Raw genomic sequence first — 25407 nt, forward strand, 5'->3', positions numbered from 1 at the left:
TACATAATAAATAAGCTAAAGCATTCACTCAGGAAGAGTATACTTTTGCATGCTTTGGCCTTCTTCATTTCTTACGTATCTGCATTCAATCCTCACACACATTATTCCTTGTCCTGTCCGGGGCTGTCAATGATCTTATCTGATGAGATCAGCTGATCTTATCTATCCAATAGCTCAGCAACACACAAATATTGTTAGCCTATCATCATCCTGCTGCTGCTTAAGTGCCGTTAGTACATTCATGCTGCTGTTATGCACGCGGTACATTCATGGCTGTTAGGCTTAAATCCGTTCTCCTTTCTGTTGTCAGCTGTCATTTCAGTGCAAATTGTTGCAAATGGCAATGCTCTCCCTGTCCTTCCCCATCACTGCCAGTCTTCGCAGGTTCTTCAGCTCCATCAGCCTCATCAGATGTATCAGCCAACACCACCAGTGTCTGCACTCCATGGGGGGGGATTTATCTGGCTGCTGCTCAGGGCAGATGCCCCTCAGTTACAAATCTCCCTGTAGAGCAGGGGTGACCATACTTTTTCAGCTTGCGAGCTACTTTTAAAATGACCAAGTCGAGAGAAAAGTCCCGCACACCGACCATTACGTAAGCAATAATTTATTTAGAAAAATACAACGTTTTGGTCTCAGACCTTCATCAGGTAAATACACACATTCACCTCAACCATAGCCTTAAATAGTTTGGTTGACTAACCAGGACCAATCAGGTCTGGCTCTTGAATGACGTCATTCATTCACAAAATGGCACTCCCATCACAGACCGTGAACAGGAAAAGGCAGGGAAAATGCCACTCAGTACATTTAAAAACAATGGATAATCAAAACAATTTTGTTATAGACTCAAGATGAATGTATTCTCATTAGCCCAACACTTCTCCGCTCCCAATCAGAGAGGACCCAGTGCACCCAAAAGTGGATCATTACATTGGTTAAATTACATTATAACAGTCCATATGCACCTGTACAATTAACAGTTCCTGAGGATAAACTAATAAGGAAAGAAGGAAAAAAGGAAAAAACAAGGAAAAAATATCAAATTAGCATAACATGATATTGAGATTAAATTCATCATTGTGATCTTTTGGCGATAGGGTCTGCAAAGTAAATATCCAAAATGCCTTGCGTCTTTTTAGTAGCAAGTCGTGGTTGCCCCCCCTTTTTGGAAGACTGACTTGTTCAATGCCACAAAAACGCAATGATGAAATGTCATGTTTATGATCATTAAAGTGTACCGCGACCGGGTAATCCCGGTCGTTTCTGCGAATAGAGCTCTTATGTTCGCTGTTTTTTTTTGCGTTGTCTTAACTGCCTTATGGTCTTACCTACATACACCAGACCACATGGACACGTTAAAATGTACACTACATGAGTGGAGGCACAAGTGATGACACTCTTAATTGGAAACGTCTTGTTATTGTGGGGATGGCGGAAGTTGTGTGTCTTATCAGATCGGTTAAAAATGCAAAGTTTCATCATTTCGTCATTTAGTTGGTTGTATTCTGCATGTTTAGATACAAGGAAAAACTCTTTAATCTCTGGACAGAGCTCTCGAAATCTTTTTCCCTCGACTAAGCCATGTTACGTCAGTGTGTAGCAACAATTCAGTGTGGTCGCAGTCCGCCTTCTCCAGATGCACACGGAACAGCCGTCTTTGAAGAGATCTGGCGCGACTAGAACAGGCGATCTTCGTTGCCACATCCATTATCTCTTTCATGTTGAGCATTTTTGCACATAATGCTTGTTGGTGTATTATGCATTGGTAATTGAGGAAGTCGGGGAAGGCATCATCCTCCCTGCACTTGGCAATAAATCCATTCGAGCGGCCAACCATCGCGGGCGCACCGTCCGTGGTGATGGACAACAATTTGCACACTGGGAGCTGAGTTTTCTCGATAAAGTTTTTGAAAGACTGAAAAATGTCCTCTCCCTGCGGTCACATCCTCGGCCATTGCTTCACAGCGCCGTGTAACTGTACTTCTTGACAGCTGGAGAGATTTGATTCTTGAAACGATTCAGTCGCTTCAACGAATGCCTCTTTTATCATCTCTCCATCTTTAATAGTAGTAGTTTATTTTGAACATGTAAAAAAAATATAAAATAAAAATATAGCCTATATATACAGACATGCATACATATATAAAATTAAAATTAACATGACAGCTTAATAAGGTCATGTACTTCTCAGCATAATCTTCCAAAATTATTGTAAGTAATTCAAAGTAGAAATTCCCATGTTCAAAAAGGAGTAGGAAGAAGTTCATAACAAACTTTTCAGGTCCTACCCCCTTTCTCTATTTTTATCCTTTAGTTAAATACAAAACAATTTGCTGCTTCTCTTATACATACATCTTTACATACACCGTAAATCTACCTACCTACTGTTCACATAAACCCATGCATTCACATAGATACAGATGCATACATACATGCATACACATACACATTTTTTTCTTCTTTCTTTTCAATCTTTCTTCTTTATTTCCGTCAATCTATAGCAAATCAAATAATAACACCTCCATACTAGACTTAATATGTAGACCAAGGAACCTGCATACAATACTATCACCTCGAGTCCTTTTCGTATCCATTTAATATATTCAGTTTAAATAGTCTTTTAAAATGACTCATTGTTGTACATTATTTCATCTCTTCACTGCAGCTGTTCCATACATTAACTCCTTTGGTTGTGATGCAGTGATATTTAGAATTTGTTCTTATAAGTTTCTTTTTAAATACAAATGTGCCTCTTAAGTGATGTTTGCTCTCTCTCATTTGAAACAACCCTTGAATACTATTCGATAGCTGTTGATTAGTTATTTTGTACATAATTTGTGCAGTTTTGAAGTCAACAATATCTCTGAATTTTAGTGCTTTTAATTTAATAAACAGTGGAGTAGTTGGTGCTCTATAAGTGGTTTTATTTACAATTCTTAAGGCTCTCTTTTGAAGGATGAATATAGGTTCAGTATTGGTTTTGTAAGTGTTTCCCCATACTTCCAAACAATAAGTAATGTATGGCAGTATGAAGGAACAATACAAAACAAAATTTAATATGTAATTAGTTTTATACAATATAGCAATTGATTTTGATATTTTGGCTTTGATATAGTGTATATGTGGCTTCCAACATAATTTTTCATCGATTATCACTCCCAGAAATGTAAGTTCTTTTACTTTAACAATGGTCCCAACACTGACCCCTGGGGGACCCCACAGATAATGTTCTTTAACTTTGAATTATGGTTTTGCAATTCAACATATTGTTGTCGATTATGTAAGTAGCTATTTAACCAAGAAAGTGCAGTCCCCCTAATTCCAAATTTGTGTAATTTCATAATTAAGAAATTGTGGTCTACTGTATCAAATGCCTTCTTAAGATCCAAGAATATCCCCACTGCATATTTTTTTTGTTCTATTGCTGTTGTTATTTCTTCAACAAATTGAATAAGTGCATGTGAAGTTGTTCTATTAGCCCTGAAACCATATTGCTGATCACACAGTGTATTATGTTTAGCAATGAAGTTTTCGAGCCTTGTAGAGAATATTTTGTCTAGTATTTTTGAAAATTGGGAGAGCAGTGAAACAGGTCTGTAGTTTGAAAGTGTATGTTTTTCATCAGCCTTATATATTGGTATCACTTTTGCCATTTTCATTTTATCTGGAAAGACTCCAGTTTTCAGAGATTGATTACATACATGCGTTAGAGGTTTAACAACACAACCAATAATACCTTTTACCATAAACATGTCAATACCATTCCAGTCAGTTGACTTTTTACTCTTAAATGTTTTAACAGTCTCTTTAATTTCTTTTTCATCAGTTTCCTTAACAAACATAGATTCATTAATATTTACATTCTTACTTAGCACATCATTTATACTACCAGTCTTTGCAAACTCCTCAACTAAACCTGGACCAACTCCCACAAAATAATCATTAAATTCATTTGCAGCTAAGGTCATATCCTTAACTTCTGTATTGTTTTTTGTCAGAAAATAGTTAGTGTCTCCTGTTTTGCCTTTTCTATTCTTGATAATTTCATTCAGCACCTTCCAGGTGTTTCTTATATTGCTTGGCTCTTGGAAGGATTTCTTGTGTTTAACGATGACGTGACTTACCCGGAATGATGCTTCGGTGGCGGTCTTCGCTTTTGTGGTAAGCTGTGAAAAAAAGGCCTGCTGTCCGGACAATTGGGATTTTAGTTCTTTCACCTTTCTCCTTCTCAGTTTGCTTTTCGGAGGGAAGTCAATGTCGTATCTTGTATGAACAGTCCGAAAATGCCGCTCCACATTTCCCTTCTTCGGAATAGCAATGGTAGATTTGCAGATGAGGCAAACGCACTTCGAATAGGACATTGTGAAAAAAAAGTCCTCCTCCCATTCTGTATGGAAGTGGTAGGTTTTTGGCTTCTTACTTGGTCCAGCTCCCCCACTCATTTTTATACCTTTTTTAAGTTTAGTAGAAATTACTTAGGCTAACTGGGCAACTCGCTAGCTTGCTGGAATTTTGCCGCTGCTGTATGCACATGCGTGCTGACCCGTATGTCAGAAAAGATCAGACGTTAGACTGGTTGTCCTGTATGTCAATCAATTGACAAATGTCATAGTGAGGATGGATGATAGGCTGACATCTATTTTTTTTTTAATGCCATGCGATCTACGCACACTACCTTTGCGATCATCCAGTAGATCGCGATCGACGTAATGGGCAGCCCTGCTGTAGAATCTAAGCACCAAAGACTTTCTAGCAAAACTTAAATATCACATATCATCTGTTATAATTAGGGCTGTCAAAATAACGCGTTAATTTCGATTAATTGTGTCCTGCAACATACAACCAGCCAGGGTTGGAGATCCTTTCAAAGGAGAGTGATGAATATTTCATGTTCAGCTGGGTCACGATACACAGGATTGGTCCTTTTATTAGTCTTTTAGTTCAACAACTTTATCAGGTAACTTTTGGTCCTGTTGTGTAGCCACCCGTTAGAAACAAACCTCCTACAGGGCTGTACTTTTACCACCTTTTCTGATCTTCTCCTTGTTTAAACTGAGGCTGTCTGTCAACGTTGGATCAGTCCTACGATCCTGAGACCTACGTGGGGCCATCTCGGTGAGCTCATGCTGCTCAGCAAATAGGAACTTCTCGTTGTCACGGCGGATCCTTAACAATTTGGCGATGCGCTTGCCGATGAGGTAAACCATCTCGCAGATGCACATGAAGATGCACAGCGCGCTGGATACAACCATGAACAACATGAAGATCTTTTTCTCTGTTGGACGACTAATGAAGCAATCCACGGTGTTAGGGCATGGGTCCAGTGAACACTTGGATAACCTAAAAGAAAAAGGGTAGAGACAAATAGAAATTCAATAGATAATCGGTTTGGCTGTGCTCTTCAATTTTCATGTTTCTTTCTGTAATGCTGAAGATGATTCAGATACCAAGCTTTCATTTGAAAAGTTAAGAGCCTTACCTGGGCAAGTCATATCCATGGTATATCCGATGCAGAATGTAAAGAAATGATGAGTCAAATCCAGCTTTGAAGACCAAACTCAGGAGATAGGTCCACCACAGCCCCCCTCTTTTCTTGCCAGGGTTGGCGTACAGGTGAGAGCCGGGGTGCAGCTTCACATATTTCATGTCCTTTCCTTCGCGGTATTTAACATGAGCCATCACCATCAGAGACGGGCAGGTGACAAAAATCAGCTGCAGTGCCCACAGACGGATATGGGAGATGGGGAAGATGTGGTCATAGCAGATGTTGGTACAGCCAGGCTGGAAAATAAAGTCAAATAACTTCAAAATACTTTTTTCTATAAGTACTGTAATGTCTCAGATGGGTAAAATTAGTGATGGCATAATTTGTTGCATTGTGCCAGAGATAAAAATAAAAAAGAAGCAATACGTTTATTTCATACCACAGCTAATGCAACTGTTATGAAATGATGAATACAAAACAATAAATACAATGAATACAAAAACAATACCACCAGTGCTGCCAGAATTAAATGTCATCTGGAGGAAGTGATGAAGGTTATAATGCCTCTATACTGGTAAAGATATATTTAAACCTGCTGCCCCTTTTTATAGGGAGACAAATTTACAAATTTAAAATTAGCATTTTGCAGTTGATTTCAATTAGGATTACAGACTTAAAGGGGGCTATATTAATAAAAGATTTGCTTTAATAAATATACGGATTGCCCACCAGTTAACTTGTGTTGTATATGCTAAAACATTATGTGAACTTAATAAATTGACGAGGGAGATTTACCAATCTTCCAGTCACAGGGGTAAACTTACAAATCTGTCAAAGTACTAAAAAGTCAGCACATTTCTTTAGTAAGGCTGCCTGCACTGAATGCCTAGCCCTTAAAACACTGTGAAGCCCAAGTCATTTCCTAATCAATTCAATTTCAATCAATACTTTACAGATAGAGTAGGTCTAGACCACACTTTATAATTTACAAAGACCCCAAAATTCCAGTGACAAGTGGCAAGGAAAAACTCCCTTTTAGGAAGAGACCTCGGGCGGTGAGGAATACTTCCTTTAGGAAGAAACCTCGGACAGACCCAGGCTCTTGGTAGGCGCTGTCTGACGGTGCCGGTTGGGGGTGTGATGAACAGTGGCAGTAATAGTCACAATAAAGATAATGGAACTATGACTAGTAGTTGTAGTAGTTCATGGCGTAGCAGGGCACTGCAGGGCATTACAGGGTGTAGCAGGACGTAGCAGGGCGTAGCAGGATGTAGTAGGGCGTAGCAGGGCGTAGCAGGACGTAGCAGCGCCTAGCAGGGCACTGCAGAGCATAGCAGGGCACGGAGCAGGACCACGGTGACAGCTGCAACCATGATTTAGGTGCCACCCTAATCCAAGTAAAACTGCTGGGCGAAAAAAACATAAGGACTCCAGGGAATAGGCTCCCCAGAGCTAAGTTAGTAAAGCATTTCTGGTACATGGATGCACACAGATGGAAAGAGAGAGGAGAGAGGAGCTCAGTGTGTCAAAGGAAGTTAAGGCTCTGACACACCAACCCAACGGCCGACCTTCGGCAGAACTGCCTCCCCAAGTTGGTCAAAAAAGTGCCTCGGAACACACCGAAGCGACGCCGACTTGAGCGTACGTTCTGCACGTGCGCGAGACGTAATACGTCTCCATAACAGCAGGCGGCGCTAATCTGTATTGTCGCCCAAAAAGTTTAAACCGGCAGCTGATTGGACCAACACGTCATGTGGGTTTGGCTAGACCATAATGGCGGCTCGTTCGGAATACAAACTCATATTTTACGAAAATAATTCACCGAAACGTGTTTCTGAAAACATTTTAAGCGAGAAATAGGCCATGCAGTTGCTGAATCGGTCTTCATTTCAGATGTCTTCATTTCCGAAAAAAATGGTGAGTTTAAAAGATATTCGTCAGATTTTGAGAGGCGTTAGTCACGCTCATCCCGCTCGTCATTTCCGGGTTAGGACTCCACCAATAAGATTGGTCATTGAGTCCGACTGCCCGCCTTCCGATTCAACATGTCAAATCGGCCGAAATGAAGGCAGACGGCTCCTCCGACTGACGACGGCACGGAACACACCGAACAGACTCGAGTCACTGACCGTCCGACTGTCCAACGGCCGATAATTGGATTGGTGTGTCAGCGCCTTTACACATTCCACTAAATTCACACAGTACTGTGTGGCTAGCCCACCATGCTCTCTAATTATAATACTAAAAGGGCCTTACAGGGATAAAGGGCTACTCCAACGATTTGGTGTTGCACTTTAATAAAGTTGGGGGACTCACAAGAGACACATTAAAAAAACAAAGATTAAAAATTAATGGAACAGAGCCCCAGATAGCCCTACTTTTAGTGTCTAGTATTTAAAAAAACACAGGATCCTATGTTCCCATAATGCAACGTAAAAGTGTCTTTTGTTCTGACTGGTAAAAGACCACGTCTTTCAAACTCACTTCATCACAAAGTTCGTGTCTCAGGTTTTGTTTTTAAAAATGTAAGGTGTTAAAGCATATCCAAGATAACCCTGATGACATCATTAAGGGTATTTTTTCAGACTCTAGAAAAGCTTCCACCACAGCCACAACAAAAATGACACAAATTGAGTAGTACTCCTAGTCACAAGTAAACTGATATTTATGTCATGTGAGTCCTTTAAATACATTTGATCATTAAAACTGGCCTGCTGTTAATGAGTTGCTAAAGGTACAGAAGTGTCTGCAGAGAAAAAACAGCGTTGTTCCTGTGTTCATCTTACCTGTCGAGTATTACACTCAAAGTCTCTGCTCTCATCGCCCCAAACCTTCTGCGCTGCCACCACAAACACCAGGACACGGAACACAAACACCATGGACAGCCAGATCCTCCCGAACGCAGTGGAGTATTTATTGACTCCACTCACCAGACTCTCCAGTCCCGTCCAGTTCATCACTGCTGCTATACTGGCCTGGGTGATAGAAACAAGTACACCCTGTAACAGAGAGGAAGAAAGAAAACAGGGTTATGTTTCCACATCCTGATGAGACGATAGAAACAGATCAAAGCTGTGATTATTGCTTCAGTAGCCATAACAGATGTACACAGGCCAGAGAAGATAAATAGATAAATGTCTTTGTCAGCTAGCTGCAGTGTCTGGTGGATCCAAATTCAAAGGAATAGTTTAACATTTTGGGAAATATGCTTATTCTGAGCTGGAGCCAGCAGTTAGTTTAGTTAGTTTAGCTTAGCACAAAGACTGGAAACGTCTACCAAAAAACCTCTAAAGCTCTTGTTTAGATCTGGAAGTGTAAATAAATTTGCTGACTCAGGGGAGGTAATTTGCTTGACTATTTCTGACCTAACTTCCTTGAGTCTCCACTGGTTGCCTGGCAACTGCTCCCCACCAAGACGTAGTCCAGCACATAAACCCCCGCAAAACAGTGAATTGACCAATCTGCACTTCGGGTCTGAAGCTAGCAGTGTCCACCTTTTTTTTGCAGTCTTTATGCTAATATAAGCCAACCGGATGCTAGCTCAAGATACCGTAATGACTTGGGAGTGGAATCGATCTACTCATTGAAACTTGGCAAGAAAGCATTTCTTTAAGCTAAGGTGCTACTGTCCATGCAGCATTTGCCATTTCTTCAAACCATAGACTGTATATGGGCGCCTGGGTAGCTCACCTAGTAGAGCATGCGCCCATGTACAGAGGCTCAGTCTTCGCCGCAGCGGCCGCGGGTTTGGTTCCAATCTGCAGCCCTTTGCTGCATGTCATTCCTCCTCTCTCTCCCCTTTCATGTCTAAGCTGTCCTGTCAAATAAAGGCCTAAATGCCTAAAAAAATAATAATCTTTAAATCATAGACTGTATATAAATAGTTACCGTTAGGACCACATTTACGATAAGCACGGTCGTGTAACACAAAGAAGAAATCAAGATTCCACTGCTACTCTAATCCTTGCAGCTCTACATGTCATGCAAAAATTGACATTGTTAATGCTAAATTGTTAATTATGAACAAATTAACATGAAGTTAATATGCTTTATGACCAGCAGACAAACAGTGTGCAGCTGGGATTGTACACTTAAAAAAAGTTGTAATTAGACCTTTTACTGTAAACCGTTGCTAATCACCTCTGTTTTTCCTACAGTGCCTGACAAAAGTCTTGTCGCTTATCTAAGTTGTAGGAACAACAAATAATAACTTGACTTGTAGTTGATCAATTGGAATCAGAAATGGTTTATATGAAAGGCAAAGGCTTCTGGATTATGCTTATTATACCAAAATAAAGGTTTGTATCATTCATTGAGTTTTATCATTGAATTAGGACAGAAAGGTCAGATTTGGCTTGGACAAAAGTCTTGTCGTGTCTTTATATGATTCAACCAATCACAGATTAGAGTTTCACCTGTGACAAATACTGTAATTAACACATTCCTGGGTGTGTATAAAAAGAACTCCAGCACACCAGACCTTCATGTGAAGTGCAACCTGACCTCTCACAACATGCCAAAGATTCAACCACAGACCAAAGTGCTGATCATCAAGAGCCTGAAGACCAAGTCTGCTGCTGAGGTGGCAGACATCTTCAATGTATCCAAACGTCAAGTGGAAAGGATAAGAAAAAGATTTGAAGAAACTGGTGAAGTTCATGACAAGTCCAGGTCAGGCAGACCCCATAAGATAACTGTTCGAAAGGACCGTTTGTTGCTTCGACAGTCCAGGGCCAGCCCTTTTTCTGGGCTGGCCACCAGAAACCCCTGTATCTATAACAACAGTTTGTCGAATTCTCTCACGCAGTGGTCTCCATGGCCGAATTAGTGCTCACAAACCAGCATTAAACAGAAGACAACTAAAAAAGTGTGTTGCATTTGCAAAGGCCCACAGCTTGGTGAAAGGATGGACAGTGGAAAAGTGGCAGAAGGTTGATTTTTCTGATGAATCATCCATTGAACTGCATCCCAATTGCTGCAAATACTGCAGAAGACCTGTTGGAACCCGCATGGACCCAAGATTCACCCAGAAAACAGTCAAGTTTGGTGGAGGAAAAATCATGGTTTGGGGTTACATGCAGTATGGGGGTGTGCGAGAGATCTGCAGAGTGGATGGCAACATCAACAGCCTGAAGTATCAACAAATTACTGCTGCCCATTACATTCCAAACCACAAGAGAGGGCAAATTCTTCAGCAGGCTGGCGCTCCTTGTCATACTTCAGCCTCCACATCAAAGTCCCTGAAAGCGAAGAAGGTCAAGGTGCTCCAGGATTGGCCAGCCCAGTCACCAGACATGAACATTATTGAGCATGTCTGGGGTAAGATAAAGGAGGAGGCTTGGAAGATGAAACCAAAGAATCTTGATGAACTCTGGGAGTCCTGCAAGACTGCTTTCTTTGCTATTCCAGATGACTTCATCAATACGTTATTTGAGTCATTGCCGAGACGTATGAATGTAGTCCTCCAAGCTCATTTTCTTTTTCCCAATAAGGCACCATGACTTTACGTATGCTCTGATGTTATTGTAGCATGTTTGTGTATTCACAATAAAGTATAATTTCTACCGTACATTACTGTATTTTTGTATGCGACAAGACTTTTGTCCAAGCCAAATCTGACCTTTCTGTCCTAATTCAATGATAAAAATCAATGAATGATACAAACCTTTATTTTGGTATAATAAGCATAATCCAGAAGCCTTTGCCTTTCATATAAACCATTTCTGATTCCAATTGATCAACTACAAGTCAAGTTATTATTTGTTGTTCCTACAACTTAGATAAGCGACAAGACTTTTGTCAGGCACTGTACTATGACAAGTCCAAATGGTCTATTATAACAGTGACACTGTTACAAAGCAAAATGCTACAGCTCTGTTCCAGTGTTACATAATATAACATGCTGCTGTTTAAAGTTCCAATGACATGCTGCTTTTTGGTTGCTTTTATATAGGCCTTAATGGTCCCCTAATACTGTATCTGAAGACTCTTTCCCAAAATTCAGCCTTGGTGCAGAATTACAGCCACTAGAGCCAGTCCCACAATGAGCTTTCCTTAGTATGTGCTATTTCTGTGTCTGTAGCTTTAAATGCTATTGAGGAGGAGAGAGAGGGGCAAGGTGGAGGGTGGGGGTGTGGTCTTGACCAACTGCCACTTTGCTTGTTTACAAGCCATGATGTCTCTCTCTTTCTCATGGGTGGGCCAAATTCTCTGGGCGGGCAAAGCAGAGAAAGGGGAGGTAACCTTTTCCCTTATGACGTCATAAGGGGAAGATTCCAGATCGGCCCATCTGAGCTTTCATTTTCTCAAAGGCAGAGCAGGATACCCAGGGCTCGGTTTACACCTATCGCCATTTCTAGCCACTGGGGGACCATAGGCAGGCTGGGGGAACTCATATTAATGTTAGAAAACCTCATAAAGTGAAATTTCCATGCCATGGGACCTTTAAAGTTGTCAAATCTTGGTGTCAGTTGTGTAAGGTAACGACACTAATATCTTGTTTGTAATTGCTACTGAAAATAGCCTAATGGCATCACATGGCAATTACAAAAGCCTTTATTGTCTACATCAGGCTACATGTTTGTTGGCTGTGTGTTTACGTAAAAAAAAAACTAACAGTCTTATTTATCTTTTACTCCATCTGGACACATCTGTTACATTAATTCTGTCCACACAGCTGCTGTGTGTGCTAACAGCATCGCTGCTTGTTGTCGATGGTGTGTTTTGAGGCATTTTTTTGGACCTCGGGGACCCGACTGATCAGTCCGACTGCCTTTTCTGCCGACGGTCGGCCGTCTGGTTGGTGTGTAACCTCTCTAAAAGTTACAAAGTGTTGCTTTAAGTGCAGAAAATGTGAACCACTAAAACTAAATAAAAATGTTTCTTTTTTAAATGTATTTTGCCAAGCCCAGCACCTACTGCTTATTGTGGACAAGTGAACAGGAGTCACCAGGTAGGCGTAAACACTGCGATGGACGTGCACAGTTGGCTGGTGGTGTCTTTAATCGCTCGATGGTGTTTTAAGCCCCCAACGTCTCCTTCCAGGCAGCGCTGCGACCGTTGACTTCAAGGCACCTAACCCTAACCTTAACCCTAACCATAACCATTGCCTAATCGACTTCAAGGCAGCGCTGCAACCGTTGACTTCAAGGCACCTAACCTTAACCCTAACCATAACCATTTCCTAATCCTAGTGCCTTCCAGGCAGCAGCGTTGCCTGAAAGGAGACGTTAGGGGCTTAAAACACCGATAAACTCTTTAACCAGGTAGATCATGGAAAAAAATCTCAATTTTTACCATGTTACAGTCCACAGACAGCAGTAGAGTAGAGGTACACTGACTCATCAGTTATACAAATTACACTATTTCCCTGGTTGTTTTTCCCCACAGTGATCATACTTGTAGTCCCAACACATTACTGGTCATGAAGAGAAATGAAATCCATATGGAATTTGTAACACCATCCGCCAGTATGGTTACTGGAGCAGTGCAGGATCACGCACTGTTTAGAAACGAGTAAAATATTTAGATTTCACGAAACAGGAGTGGCTCAGCCCTAAAGTATTTTCGGCGTTAACACTTTAAACTCTGGATTAACTCCATTGCCACTTAGTTTAGTCATATACCGTAGGCTAAATAAAAAGGTTTTCACAGCAATGAGGCTTGTGGTGATATTTCTCTGACAATGACCTTTTACTGTATTAAACATCAAATCAGGTATCCAGTAAGTGCCACATACTACCCTGCAGATAACACCATTTCATTTTCTACATTAATATTTGCATTTTTTTTAACTTCCGACAGGCAGTGACTGTTTACAAAAAATGTGCATGGAATTGAAATACACCTGTATTACTGTGTGAAGGGATATAGTGGCAAATTAAACTTCTAGATCTTCATTATTTAGTAAACAGAGCAAACTGTTTTGATTTCAGGAAAGCATTAAATCTACCATTAATTGCTTGATATAGCATACATCTGTGTGTGTGTGTGTGTGTGTGTGTGTGTGTGTGTGTGTGTGTGTGTGTGTGTGTGTGTGTGTGTGTGAGAGTGTGTGTGTGGAAATGTTTAAATTTTAAGAGGGCTACATTCCACAATGCCTGTGCCTGTGTGCTGAATCTACAACATATTCCCATTCTTTGTGTCTTAGTCATAGCAAATGGAAATGTTACTCCCTCTGTGTCTTTTTTTTAAGGTGGAATTATGCACATATGTTTTCCGCATATGTTGGCATAAATAACAACTTGCATTGTCTTGATTGAGTAACTTCAAGGGAAATAACACCAGCCTGTGTTCAAGTTAAACACCGCTGGTTACAGTCTTTTGTTTAGGCTACTGTTCAGTCCTGACTTTAATCATGTGACAAAGAATTTATGAAAATCCAACAAAAACAACCTTACCTAGTGCTGAAACTGGACTCAAATACCAAAACCCAATATGTCGACACCAGCAGGAGAAGATTAACAGGACAAGTTAAATACAGTGAAGTAAACACTGCTTTAAACTAGTCTGATGTGTTTTCTCTCTGTCTGTCTCTGCTCTCTCGCCTTTCCCTCAGAAATCCTGCCAAACCAGATTCAGCAGCTGCTACGTCATCACACACACACAGACTTTACATGCTCCGTCTTCTTTCAGTTTGCAGGAAGACTATACTCCCTACGAGCCTTGTAACCTAACACCTTAAACTTGTATTACTGTACTACTGTACTACTAATATTTCTAATATAAATATTATAATATAAGTGTTTTGAAATTAAATATATGTTGTGTGTAGTAAAAAAGAGAGTAACAGAGAGAGAGAGAGAGAGAGAGAGAGAGAAAAAGAGAGATGCCACACCCTTTATGCTGTTACACATCTAAGAGGCCCTAAGGGAGTAATGCAAATGTGTTTTTACAGTGAGCAATGTTGTTTACAAGGTAACAGACTAACAGCATTAAATCAGAAAAAGAATGTAGTGTATTGAACAGTTTCAGTAACTTGTTGCAACAGTGTATTTGCAATAGAGTAACTGCATCAAATAACATTGAATAAATGTTGTTATATGTATGGAAAGTGACAAGACAAAATGTGAAATCTGAAAAGGGTTCATAAGCTGTGAATAGTTGTATAATAATACAAAAAAATTAAGATACAAACTAATGGTATGTAACAAATAATAACATTTGAGAAAAACCCTCACTGACTTAAAGCACTTTAAAAAACATACAGTCATACCTTTTACATGTTGGTAGATTGACTTTGTTGCGTATAAACAGTATATGGCAGCAACGACTCCAATAGCAGCTGGCAGTTACAATTTGCCTGCGTGCAGCCTATAATATCATACAGTATATTAAGCCTAAATAAATTGGCTACTAAGAAAGTTAGAATTTTAGTTACGCCTGGATTAATAAAAGTGTGACATTTAACTAGAGGGCAGAGAATATCAACACCAATCAATTAAAGTTTCAGCTACTTGCCTGAATAAACCTAACCTCTCTTACTCTGCTGCAGAAGCAAAAAAATAGCACTTTTGTAAAATAAAGCAACATAAATGTGAAGTAAGACTTCATTACAGTGATTTGTTTGAAATTCGTCAAGCCAGCAGGAGACAGGCTGAATATACCGGAAATGCACTTACAAAATAAAATGTTCACGATTTTTCTAAAAAAAAACAAAACAAGTTTTATTATTGAAAGCCGGCGACCGGAAGTGTTGTTGTTTATTGTCGCTAACTCGACATTTTTGTTCAACATGTCTCCTTTGCAGACTGTTCTCTGTCATTAGAAGCATCTGGATTTTCCGTGGAACTACTGCGTTTTGTAAGTAACGTTAACGCAAGCTAGCTATGTCAGTCCGTCGTGTGTATGTTTTAATGTCGATGTAGCAACTGTTACTTATTGTGTAACTAATGTTACCAGTGTTAACGAGACCACTGTGTTTCGCTGTCATTTAACGTTAGTGGTTTTACATGACCTGGCTGGCGGCGGAGCCTCTAATAATAATTTTGTCTTAAACTGGGTATGTTATAGCTAACCTTTGGGGTAACGGTATAACTTACAGTAATGCAACGTTATGTGCCTTTTAAAAATCAACCACCAGTAACGTTAAGATAACAGTTAACGTTAGCTGCTGGCTGTAATTTAGCTAGCTAACGTTTGAACATCGCCCGAGCTAACGTACATTGCTATGCATTCTGAACATGGATAACGCTTTTGCTGTAGCTAAGGTTACAGGCAATAACATAATTAACTTAGCTAGCGGGGTAGCTAGATATTTACCGTTAGCTTCTAGCGATGTGTACGCAGTAACGTTAATGTACAGGTACGATCTGAAACAGTTATTATCGTGTGCAGACACAATGTCACGCCAAACTTAATGTAAAAACAGTTAGGGTATATATATATATATATATATATATATATATATATATATCTTATGTCCTGTTATGCAGAGATACACGTTACTTGGTGGATCATTTTACTCGGGCTTTATAATACAGGATAGCAACATTTGCTAATATAATTGTCACGTTTGGAAAGGTAGGTTGATGTCACAACATGTTATCATAAACACGTGCAGGGAGGAGCTAACGTAAAGCCAGGCAACGTTAACTGAGCAATATCGACATATTTTCCTTTACGCAGCAGGTTAGCAGCACGCTAGCGGGCCGTTGTCAGCCAGGACCCAGAAAAGCAGCATCATCATCAATGGTGTGTCTACATCCCGGAGCCGTCACAATTTCCTGTGTCCGCTCAATGAACCATCTCCTCAGCTCTCATCGCAGTGAGTATATTTACCACCAGTCACTGCAACACAGTCCCCTCTCGTAATACCGTGCAAATTAGTAGCGACACATTACACATTGCAATTCATTACTTTGTCTCTCTCAGGCTGCACATGTATGGCGTTTGCGAGGCTCGGAGGGGAGTTTTGCCAAGCCCAGCACCTACTGCTTATTGTGGACAAGTGAACGGGAGATACCACTAGTACAAAGGCAGGTGGTTTTCACCATGTAGATCATGAAAAAAACTCAATTTTTACCATGTTACAGTCCACGGGCAGCAGAGAGTAGAGGTACACTGAATCAGTAGTGATACCAATACTGATCTAAGTACATGTCCATATATGTATCTAGTCATTTATGTCATCCAGTGTTGGCCTATAAAAAGACAGTTACATGTGCATGAAGTTATAAAAGTGAGCAACCCATGCAGCATTGGTTATCAGATCACACTAGAATCACAGATAAAACATTTTATTGAGAATAGGGCGGTAGACAAAAAGATCATATTCATAATAAAGTAACAAGCAAAACCCAATATGGAATGATACCTTAATGACCATCTCCATGTCCTCATAGGTCCTTACTGCCATCCTGTTCAACCCATATGAAGACAAGCCAACCTTCAGCCTGTCACCTGTCCTGGGGAGTAGGAGAGGCTTCGGTTTTATCCCAGGAGTTTCCTCACAGCTCTTCTCCTTGCCTGCGTCTCCTTTCTCCTTCTACTCTGATTCGTACAAGTCTTCTCTGAATGGGCTAGCAAATTTGAAAGAAAGGAAGGACAGATCTTTTTTTCTGTCTTCATTTTTTTTTCTTATTTTGTTTTTTCCTGGACTTTGGGCGTCCTTTCTGCAGTCTTTTAGATCCCAAATGTGCTAGAGTTTAATTGTTTTTAACCAAGCCAATTTAAGTTTTTCCTTCATTGCCAAGACAATTTTAGATCCCCCCCCCCCCCCCCTAATTTCTGTTAAAGGACATTTTTACTTTTTAGTTTTTTATTCAGACTTGTCACCAAAGGGATAACATATTTACAGTCGTTGCCCATACATCATACAGATTAGTTAGGGAAATGAATTGAAGTGATTTTTCTTTTAGTGAAAACATTTTTTATTTTTCCTTTTTTATTTTACACAATCAAAATAATTTCACGTTGATTCCTTTGGAGAGACTGTCTGTTGTGGTTACTATTATTTGAAACACAACACGTTTTGGATCTTTTTTTCCCCTGTACTGATAAACCTTTTGAGGGTCTAAAAATGAACCGACCAGCTCCAGTGGAGATCTCTTATGACTGCCTGAGATTCCTCATCACACACAACCCCACCAATGCACAGCTGGGAAGGTTTATAGAGGTAGCACACATTTTTATTAATTCATTTATATCTTTTCTTTTCGTTTATTTACAGAGGGAGCAACAGTGACAGGCTATGTTAAAAAGTGTGTTTTGATGTGCAGGATCTGAAGGCATATGGAGTAAACACCCTGGTGAGAGTGTGTGCTGCTACATATGACAAGACACCAGTGGAACAAGAAAGTATACAAGTCCTGGTAAGATATACAGTATATATATATATATATATATATATATATATACACCCACCCATATATACACACCAGATTAAGTCTTAAAAAGTCCAACAATGTAAAGTAAAATAATCAAATGTACATAGTTATCAAACTAAGATACATAAATGTCAACTTCTGTTCAGTCAAGCACAAATATTCTGCAAGATAACCAAATGCCTCCAGAAGCAGTTTAAAAAAAAGGTGTTCTTCCAGTACATCTGCAATGATACCTAGAAGCTGTAGGCCCAGCAAGCCATCAGCTGATCTTTACTTTAGGTTACGGTTACTGATGCAGGAATCTTTACGCATAGCAACTAAACAATGTCCAAGTAAAAAATACTATAGACACTTCCGGAACATTCTGGATCCTGGAAGTAGAGCCAGACCGATATATCGGCGGGCCAATATTATCGGCCGATATTAGGCATTCTCCAAACTATCGGTATCGGCATTTATAATGGCCGATAAATGAATATTTAAAAAATAAAATAAAAACAGACGAAACACCCTTCAACCATGTTATGAGCGTTGGCGTTGCATAGTTTGTCCACCAGAGGGCACTCTACAACGTCCATGTTGGCAACACTCTGTTTTTTTTTTTTTGTTGTTATTGTGTTTTTGTTCAAAGGACTTTAAGTTTCATATCTTAAGTTTGCATTTTTATACATTTTATTTATCAGAACTTTAATATATTTTGATGTTCCTCTGTTCTGTTGTGCCAATAAAACAAGCAAGTTTATTTTTAAACTGCATTATCATATTATGTTAGTGAGGACTCATAAATAACTAAAAATAACTAATGTTAGGGAAATCTGTTTATGTTTTGTTGCGCATTTCTGGATTAATTTTTTTTAAATATAAATCGGCCAATATATCGGAATATTGGATTTTTAAATCGCCAAATATTTTTATCGATATCAGCCTTAAAAATCCTTTATCGGTTGGGCTCTACCTGGAAGTCATTTTACTATCTTTCTGTAGTACAGAGACCTCTTAAGGGTCGACTCTGGACATGAAAACAAAAATTGATGAGATCAAATAACGACTCGATATCCCCCTCCAGGATTGGCCGTTTGACGATGGCTCTGCCCCCCCGGAACAGGTGGTTGATGATTGGCTGACCCTGCTGCAGACAAAGTTCAGAGAAGAGCCTGGCAGCTGTGTGGCTGTGCACTGTGTTGCTGGATTAGGACGGTTAGTATGCAATAGACACAGGATTTAACATATTGAGTTTATTACATATAAACGGCTTGCCAAGATTAATAGTGTCAAGTCAGTGTGGTTTCACTCTTTGTTTCAGGTATGCACAACATTTGTTGTTTAAACCTGGCATTCATTGTCAATTGTAGCAGTGTTGCACAGTATAAAGCTCTGTGGTACTAGATTTTCAAAATGGTATGATACCAGCTACTGCCGTGCCACTTTGATCTGTAGGTACAGAGGCCCAAAATAAAATATGGCATAAACTTGATAAAAAGGAAAGCTAGAGCCAAAAGTCAGAGCACAAGCTGAGTTGAAATACTATTATAAAGGGGGGGGGGGCTTCATACAGGGCTACAGAACTGTTGCCCAAACAGATGGTTGTACATTTTTTATCTATTTGTCGTTTGTCCTCAGAGCTCCTGTGTTGGTGGCCCTGGCTCTAATTGAGTGTGGGATGAAATATGAAGATGCTGTGCACTTCATAAGACTGTGAGTACAAAATACCGATCCTACTGTTCTCCATTTTACTTGATTGTACCAACAACTGCTCTGTCTTTTCATGCATGCATGTCATATTCAGTAGTACCATCCCTGGAAATTGCTCACACACCTGTCATTGTTTTTTTAGAAACGTCGTTTCTTGTTTTTAGCATGTCTCTTTCATGTTGTCAGAAAGCGTCGCGGAGCGTTCAACTCCAAGCAGCTGCTGTACCTGGAAAACTACAAACCTAAACTGTGTCTGCGCACCAAAGATGCCAACGGACAGAGCTGCTCTATACAGTAGGAATCTCCAACCCCATACATCTTCACTGCAGCTTTATAGGAGACGTTCATCTTTTGGCTGTTCAATGGAAAGTGGACATGTTTGGGGACCTCATGTCAAATTTCTGAAAGTCTTCTAAAAAGATATGCCGACGTCTCATTTTACATCATAAATGAGCTTAAAAGAGTGGAGGTGTTAACGTGTTTTTTAGTTTCTGCTCTATGGTCTGTGACCTCACCTTAATATGTAGCAACAATACACACACACACTTAGCCCATTAAAGGGAAACCCCACAGTCAAGCAGAATTCATTTCAACTGTCATCACTGTGAAATCAAGCTTGTTTGGTTGTAAAAGTTAAAAACATTTATTCCGAAGGTTACTTTCTCAATTCACTGTTACATGTGCAGCTACAATAAATGCTGATAACAGAATTGATTTGATTTAAATGTACTTAGTCATTGGGATACATCTCTTCAGCATACACAATTTAGTGCAACATAGTGTGTGATGGAGCGGCAGCATACAGTATGTGATATTAGTCTTCCTGCTAACAATTTAGCATAGTTTATATTGAGTTGAATTGAGGTATTGATGTGACAACAGTTCAGAATGTACTGTTGTCTGATAGGCTCCATGCAGACACAGGAGCATGTACTATTTAAGATGGTAAATAAATAAGATAGCATTTAACGAAGTAGGAGGGAGCTTTTAGTGATACAAACGTGTAGGTAATGTTGGTGCCCTGTGTTTTCGTCGCTGTTAAACAGTTAAATGTAATAATGGGGCAGTCTCCTGTGTGGAGCCAACATGGCTGCCGCTGAAACCAGTCGCCATAGTTCCTTGTCTATCCCCGGCTCTGTACCTACTTAGCTCACTGGTCAGCTGCTGTGTTTGTAAGACGCTGTTGGGTTTTTTGTGATGTTATTATTTTTCTATAGGTTTTCTTTTCTTTCCCTGTGCCCTACCTATTTGTACTTGTTGTTTATTTATTGATTCCACAGTGTTTCTTTGTGAAATGTCTGTCTGCTAGGAAAACAAATCTAGTAGTCTTGTTGGAAAATTAAAGTGTTTAGTAATGTAACTGTTGCTTGTTTCGGAATTTCTTTTGAAAAGCATCCTCATTCTAGTAAGATGTCTGTCTGCAATGTGAGTTTAGGCATACTTATTTCATTTTCAAGCATTATTTGCCTAAAATTGATGAAATTCTCAAAATCATTTCCGATTAAGAGCCACTTAAAGACAACTAGTGTAGTAGTGATCAGACACATTGAATACATAATCAGACTGCATAATAAAAACCTGCTGATCAGAGACAATGACATCACCATTATGTCAGTGGAAACCATGTGACATACGGTAGTTCCGAAATAACCATTTTGTTAATATCTTTTAATAAAGCTTTGCAAACTGCCAGGCTGCTTCTACAACAGTTCCAGGTCATATAAACTGGACTGCATATAGGGCTGTAGCTGTAACATGGCAGCTGCCCAATGTGATGCTAAGACCTTGTGTGTGTGTGTGTGTGTGTGTGTGTGTGTGTGTGTGTGTGTGTGTGTGTGTGTGTGTGTGTGTGTGTGTTGGCCAACAGGGTAGAGTGACAATACCACGTGAAGCAAGTTCAAGGCTGATTGGTTTTATTGACTGACCTGACAACAACGCACATGAACTAACCTTGAACAATAGAGCTACAGTGGATGAATACAATGAATGCCCATCATTTTGCGTTATAGACTTGATTCTTTAATGCATATCTGAGGAAGACATGTATTGACAATGTTGCTTTTCATTACTGCTTTCTTTCATGTTCATGTCCACACAAAGAGACAGCTGGCTGATTTCACATTAAATCCTGGAGCATGTTTTCAAGACATTAGGGCAGTAAGGTGGACTTCATAGTCAGAAGAAAGTGTACAGAGTGATACAACAGTAATACATAGAGAGACAACACACACCAACAAGAAATAACTACAAAGTTTTCTAACCAATAAGAGTCTTCTTGGTAAATGCTAATTGGGAACAATAACTTTAGCCGCTTGTTGGCAAAAGGCAGTCACTTATATGTCCGCAAAATGCCTGAGTGTACAGATACCATTAGTTTGACACCAGTAACTCTAATGCTAGACTTCAAGTGAATTAAACAAACTTTACACTGACCACCATATCAGTATATATACTGATATACAGAGATGAAAATAAAATATTCACTCCTCTTAAGCAGCAGTCAGTGGTCATGTTTAAATGTTTTCCTGTTTAGTTGAGTTGGTAGTTCTTGTGGACAATAGAGGGCGGCAACGTCCTGCCAGATAGTTTAACTTTATAATTAAGTCATTTGTACTTGGATTAAAATGTAAAAAGAACACTATCAGTCTTTGAAATGTTTTTCAGCGCTGATGTAAATCAACTTCTGTTCTCAAGGTTGAACACATTATTATACAGTAATAATGACGAAGCCGTGCAGTAGGGAGTGTCAGACAAATACTTAACAAATGCAAAATTACTACTGTAATGTTATGTTACATGTTATTATGGTTTGTACAATGTCACTTGATCAGTCAGAACACACACACACACACACACACACACACACACACACCCTCGTCCTTGGCAGCAGAGGACAGCTCTGTGATAATCTGCTGAATATATGACAGCTGAACATCTCTAAACTCGCTGTAAGCTGCACGACGCTGTGTGTGTGTGTGTGTGTGTGTGTGTGTGTGTGTGTGTGTGTGTGTGTGTGTGTGTGTGTTCTGTGGAGTCAAAAACTGCTATCTTTATTATTTAATAAAACATTTTAATTACAGATGGAGGGCTATGAAGACAGAAGACAATCATCTGGATTTAAAATAAATGGGAGAGTTGTGCATTATGGAAAACTCCAGAAGTCCCCATAGGATTGTATTAAGAAAATACTATGACACATAATAACGTTATACTGAAATCACCATTAATCACCACGGGCATGGTGAAATAAAAATGATCCACATATTAGAAGTGTGCTAGAGTTACATAACGGCTACTGTAAATTGGAACACTGAACTGTCACAAGTTAGCTGTAATGTTGTAGGAACACATTGTTGCTGCTCACAGCCGAGGGAGGGCGCTCTCACTCAAAATAACATCATTTCAGATCTCCGGAAAATAATATAGATTTTTTTTATATTGGGGATTGTTCCACCAACTATTTTTGCTACGTATTCTACTAAACCTGGAGGCTATTTATCGCGAGGAGGAGGAGACAGGGGGCAGATGGGAGAGACGATCGGGACGGTGACCCAGTTTAGCCTGCAGACCAAACCGGAGGACCGCCTGCTGATCGACCAAAGGATGAAATCAGTGACATTCTGACAGTGAAACTACAACTGGTGTTTCCAGCTTTTCCACTCTCCCGGTGTAAAACAGCAGAGAGAGGCGTGTGTGTGTGTGTGTGTGTGTGTGTGTGTGTGTGTGTGTGTGTGTGTGTTTGTGAGAGAGAGAGAGAGAGAGAGAGAGAGAGAGAGAGGAAGGAAGAGGGAGGGATTGAATGAGGAAAGTGGATAGGAGCTGGAGTTTTAGTTTTTTTGAGCATCTGGATATCTGACCGGAGAGAGAAGAAAAGAATTTGGATGTATGGAAGATTACCTGAAAGCAGAGGAAGAAACCGAAAAAGCTCTATAAAAGAAGAAGTAAGGTCAGGAAAGAGGGAAATAAGGAGGAGAAAGTTGTTTTTCTAACGGGACAGGAGGAGGACCGACCAGCAGAAATGTTGCCGGTGAGTTTTCATTGATGAAATGTATCAAACGGGGTACGCTTCGTAGAAAATGTATCGCCTTGGCTTGGCTAACATATGCAACATACTCAATGCTAAAGACTTCAGAGCTAACCTAGCTATACAGTTGTGGCGGCTTTGAGTTAAAAAGCGGACGTGGAGCCACACGGCAAGCTGACATGTTACCTAATGACACTTGAAATATTCATTATGAACAAGTTTATCAGCTACAATTAAAACAACTTTTATACACTATAACTTTTTACAGCATATTGTCATAAGCTGCGTATTTTCACGTCAATTTCAGAAAAGCAGGGGGCGTGAAACTTACGAAAGATAATGCATAATGTAGCCAAGCAAGACGCTTTAAATTGTATGTATGAGTTAAATTGTAAATATGTATTCAATTACTTTAGAGAAACAAACGTTTCAAGACCATTAAAACCCCGTGATTTACTCAGTGTCTGAGCTGTATCAATTTGCCAACTTTTAAAAGAACAAAGCCGGAAGTTGTGTGCTCTGGTTTCAAAATGGCAACTTAACAGAGTTTATGCATGGTTTTATGGGTTTAGTACTGTAATTATTATTGGAGTTTGTGTTTTTCAGCCTTTCATTAATAATCCTTAAAGCCCACTTTCAATAGTAAATGAAGGGAGCCTCGTGTGGGGTTTTAAGCGTGCAAAAGGTGAACAATTATCAAATATTTTAAAACAAAATCCTCCCAAAGCAGAAAGATGTCAGTTGTACAAATACTAATAAACAGTTTTCTATTATTATTATTATTATTATTATTATTATTATTATTATTATTATTTTTATTATTATTATTATTATTATTATGCTGGTGAAGGTGGTTCTAAAATCGGCACCATAGCAGAACTGTTCCACAGTGAAATGTCCTAGACTTTGAGACTGCTGCTGAACATCCTGTGAAGTTGTCTGGTATGACAAGTATGTTTTGTGTGTGAAATTTTTTGCAGACCTTTATATTTATGCCTCATAATCTCTACATAACTACTGTTTCTGGCAATGAATTAATGCATTTGTGATTTTCACCACCTTTGCTTTACTCAAAAATGATACCATCCCGTTCATCAATTAGGCTTTTATTTTGAAGGGTTCAATCAGAAGTCCTGCTTTTCTTCTAACTGTCTTGACACTATTGAGTGAGTGTGTGTGTGTGTGTGTGTGTGTGTGTGTGTGTGTGTGTGTGTGTGCGTGCGTGCGTGCGTGCGTAGTGCAAGTGCTTATCCATAAATGTTTAAAACATTTTTAGAGAGATGCAATTGCATATGTAATAAACATGGACATGCATTCAGGCACTACTACTCTGCCAAAATACTGAATGCCATTTAAAAATATTAAAAAAGCAAGTGCATGCATTTTAATAAGTTTTCAAAAATTAAAGATAGTACAAAATAAGGTTGATAAGTGTATTGTAAAAAAAAAAAAAAAAAATCTCTTAGCCCCCTCATGTCACAATCATAAGATAGTTTGTACCCTGCAAACCAACAGTAAAATAAACCAAACCGTATTCTTGTTTCCATCCTCTCTCTCTCGCTCTCTCTCTCTCTCACACACACACACACACACACTGAAAACACTACACTGCTTTGTGGCTGGGTTGAGCTGCTGTCAGCTTCGGACAATACACTGAAGATATAGAGATGTGTTTACTGCAGAAAGAGAGAGAGAGAGAGAGAGAGAGAGAGAGAGACCTTTGTCCATGACATGGACCATGACAACTGTTGGATGGATTGCCGTGAAATTTGGTCCACATCATGTTTTCTTCAGGATGAATTGTAATAACTTTGGTGGCTTCTCACCATCAGGTCAAAATTGTAATTTGTTTAATACTTTGGTTTATGTTATGTAAT

General features: G+C 39.5%; 3 protein-coding genes across 5 annotated transcripts in view; 2 read left to right on the forward strand and 1 right to left on the reverse strand.

Annotated features, from left to right (window-relative positions):
• Positions 1-4648: 4648 nt before the first annotated feature.
• On the reverse strand, positions 4649-14103 carry cx28.6 (connexin 28.6). Its single transcript, XM_031288736.2, has 4 exons — positions 13888-14103; positions 8275-8487; positions 5483-5784; positions 4649-5343 (listed from the first exon to the last, which is right to left on the reverse strand). The coding sequence occupies exons 2-4, from the start codon at positions 8443-8445 to the stop codon at positions 5007-5009; spliced, it is 810 nt and encodes a 269-aa protein (XP_031144596.1). The 5' UTR covers positions 8446-8487; positions 13888-14103; the 3' UTR covers positions 4649-5006.
• On the forward strand, positions 12368-20866 carry LOC116042533 (protein tyrosine phosphatase type IVA 2-like). Of its 3 annotated transcripts, none has more exons than XM_031288737.2 (8): positions 15073-15289; positions 16115-16253; positions 16361-16482; positions 16831-17603; positions 17707-17799; positions 18881-19011; positions 19435-19509; positions 19693-20866. In XM_031288737.2, the coding sequence occupies exons 4-8, from the start codon at positions 17508-17510 to the stop codon at positions 19802-19804; spliced, it is 507 nt and encodes a 168-aa protein (XP_031144597.1). In that variant the 5' UTR covers positions 15073-15289; positions 16115-16253; positions 16361-16482; positions 16831-17507; the 3' UTR covers positions 19805-20866. The 3 variants fall into 3 exon arrangements, with proteins under 3 accessions (XP_035850729.1, XP_031144597.1, XP_031144598.1); XM_031288738.2 differs by having other exon boundaries at positions 15137-15289; positions 16118-16253; XM_035994836.1 differs by lacking the exons at positions 15073-15289; positions 16115-16253; positions 16361-16482 and adding an exon at positions 12368-12471.
• A 2416-nt stretch (positions 20867-23282) lies between these two features.
• The window catches only part of LOC116042530 (apoptosis-stimulating of p53 protein 1-like), a 51793-nt gene continuing 49668 nt past the window's right edge, over positions 23283-25407 (forward strand). The window contains exon 1 of the mRNA XM_031288730.2: positions 23283-23533. Coding sequence (XP_031144590.1) covers positions 23525-23533 — 9 coding nt within the window. The 5' untranslated portion in view covers positions 23283-23524. The remainder of the gene's footprint in view (positions 23534-25407) is intronic.

The sequence above is a fragment of the Sander lucioperca genome, chromosome 18 (assembly GCF_008315115.2).
Source record: "Sander lucioperca isolate FBNREF2018 chromosome 18, SLUC_FBN_1.2, whole genome shotgun sequence".
In the NCBI taxonomy this organism is placed as follows: domain Eukaryota; kingdom Metazoa; phylum Chordata; class Actinopteri; order Perciformes; family Percidae; genus Sander; species Sander lucioperca.

Bases quoted from the DNA above. Each gene is read 5' to 3' on its own strand.
- cx28.6 (XM_031288736.2), bottom strand. From the start codon at position 8,445: ATGAACTGGACGGGACTGGAGAGTCTGGTGAGTGGAGTCAATAAATAC. The intron at 5,785-8,274 runs GTAAGATGAACA...TTTATTTTCCAG, and splicing joins TTGAGTGTAATACTCGACAG to CCTGGCTGTACCAACATCTG. The intron at 5,344-5,482 runs GTAAGGCTCTTA...TTTTTCTTTTAG, and splicing joins CATGGATATGACTTGCCCAG to GTTATCCAAGTGTTCACTGG.
- LOC116042533 (XM_035994836.1), top strand. From the start codon at position 17,508: ATGAACCGACCAGCTCCAGTGGAGATCTCTTATGACTGCCTGAGATTC. The intron at 17,800-18,880 runs GTAAGATATACA...ATCCCCCTCCAG, and splicing joins AAGAAAGTATACAAGTCCTG to GATTGGCCGTTTGACGATGG. The intron at 19,510-19,692 runs GTGAGTACAAAA...TCATGTTGTCAG, and splicing joins GCTGTGCACTTCATAAGACT to AAAGCGTCGCGGAGCGTTCA.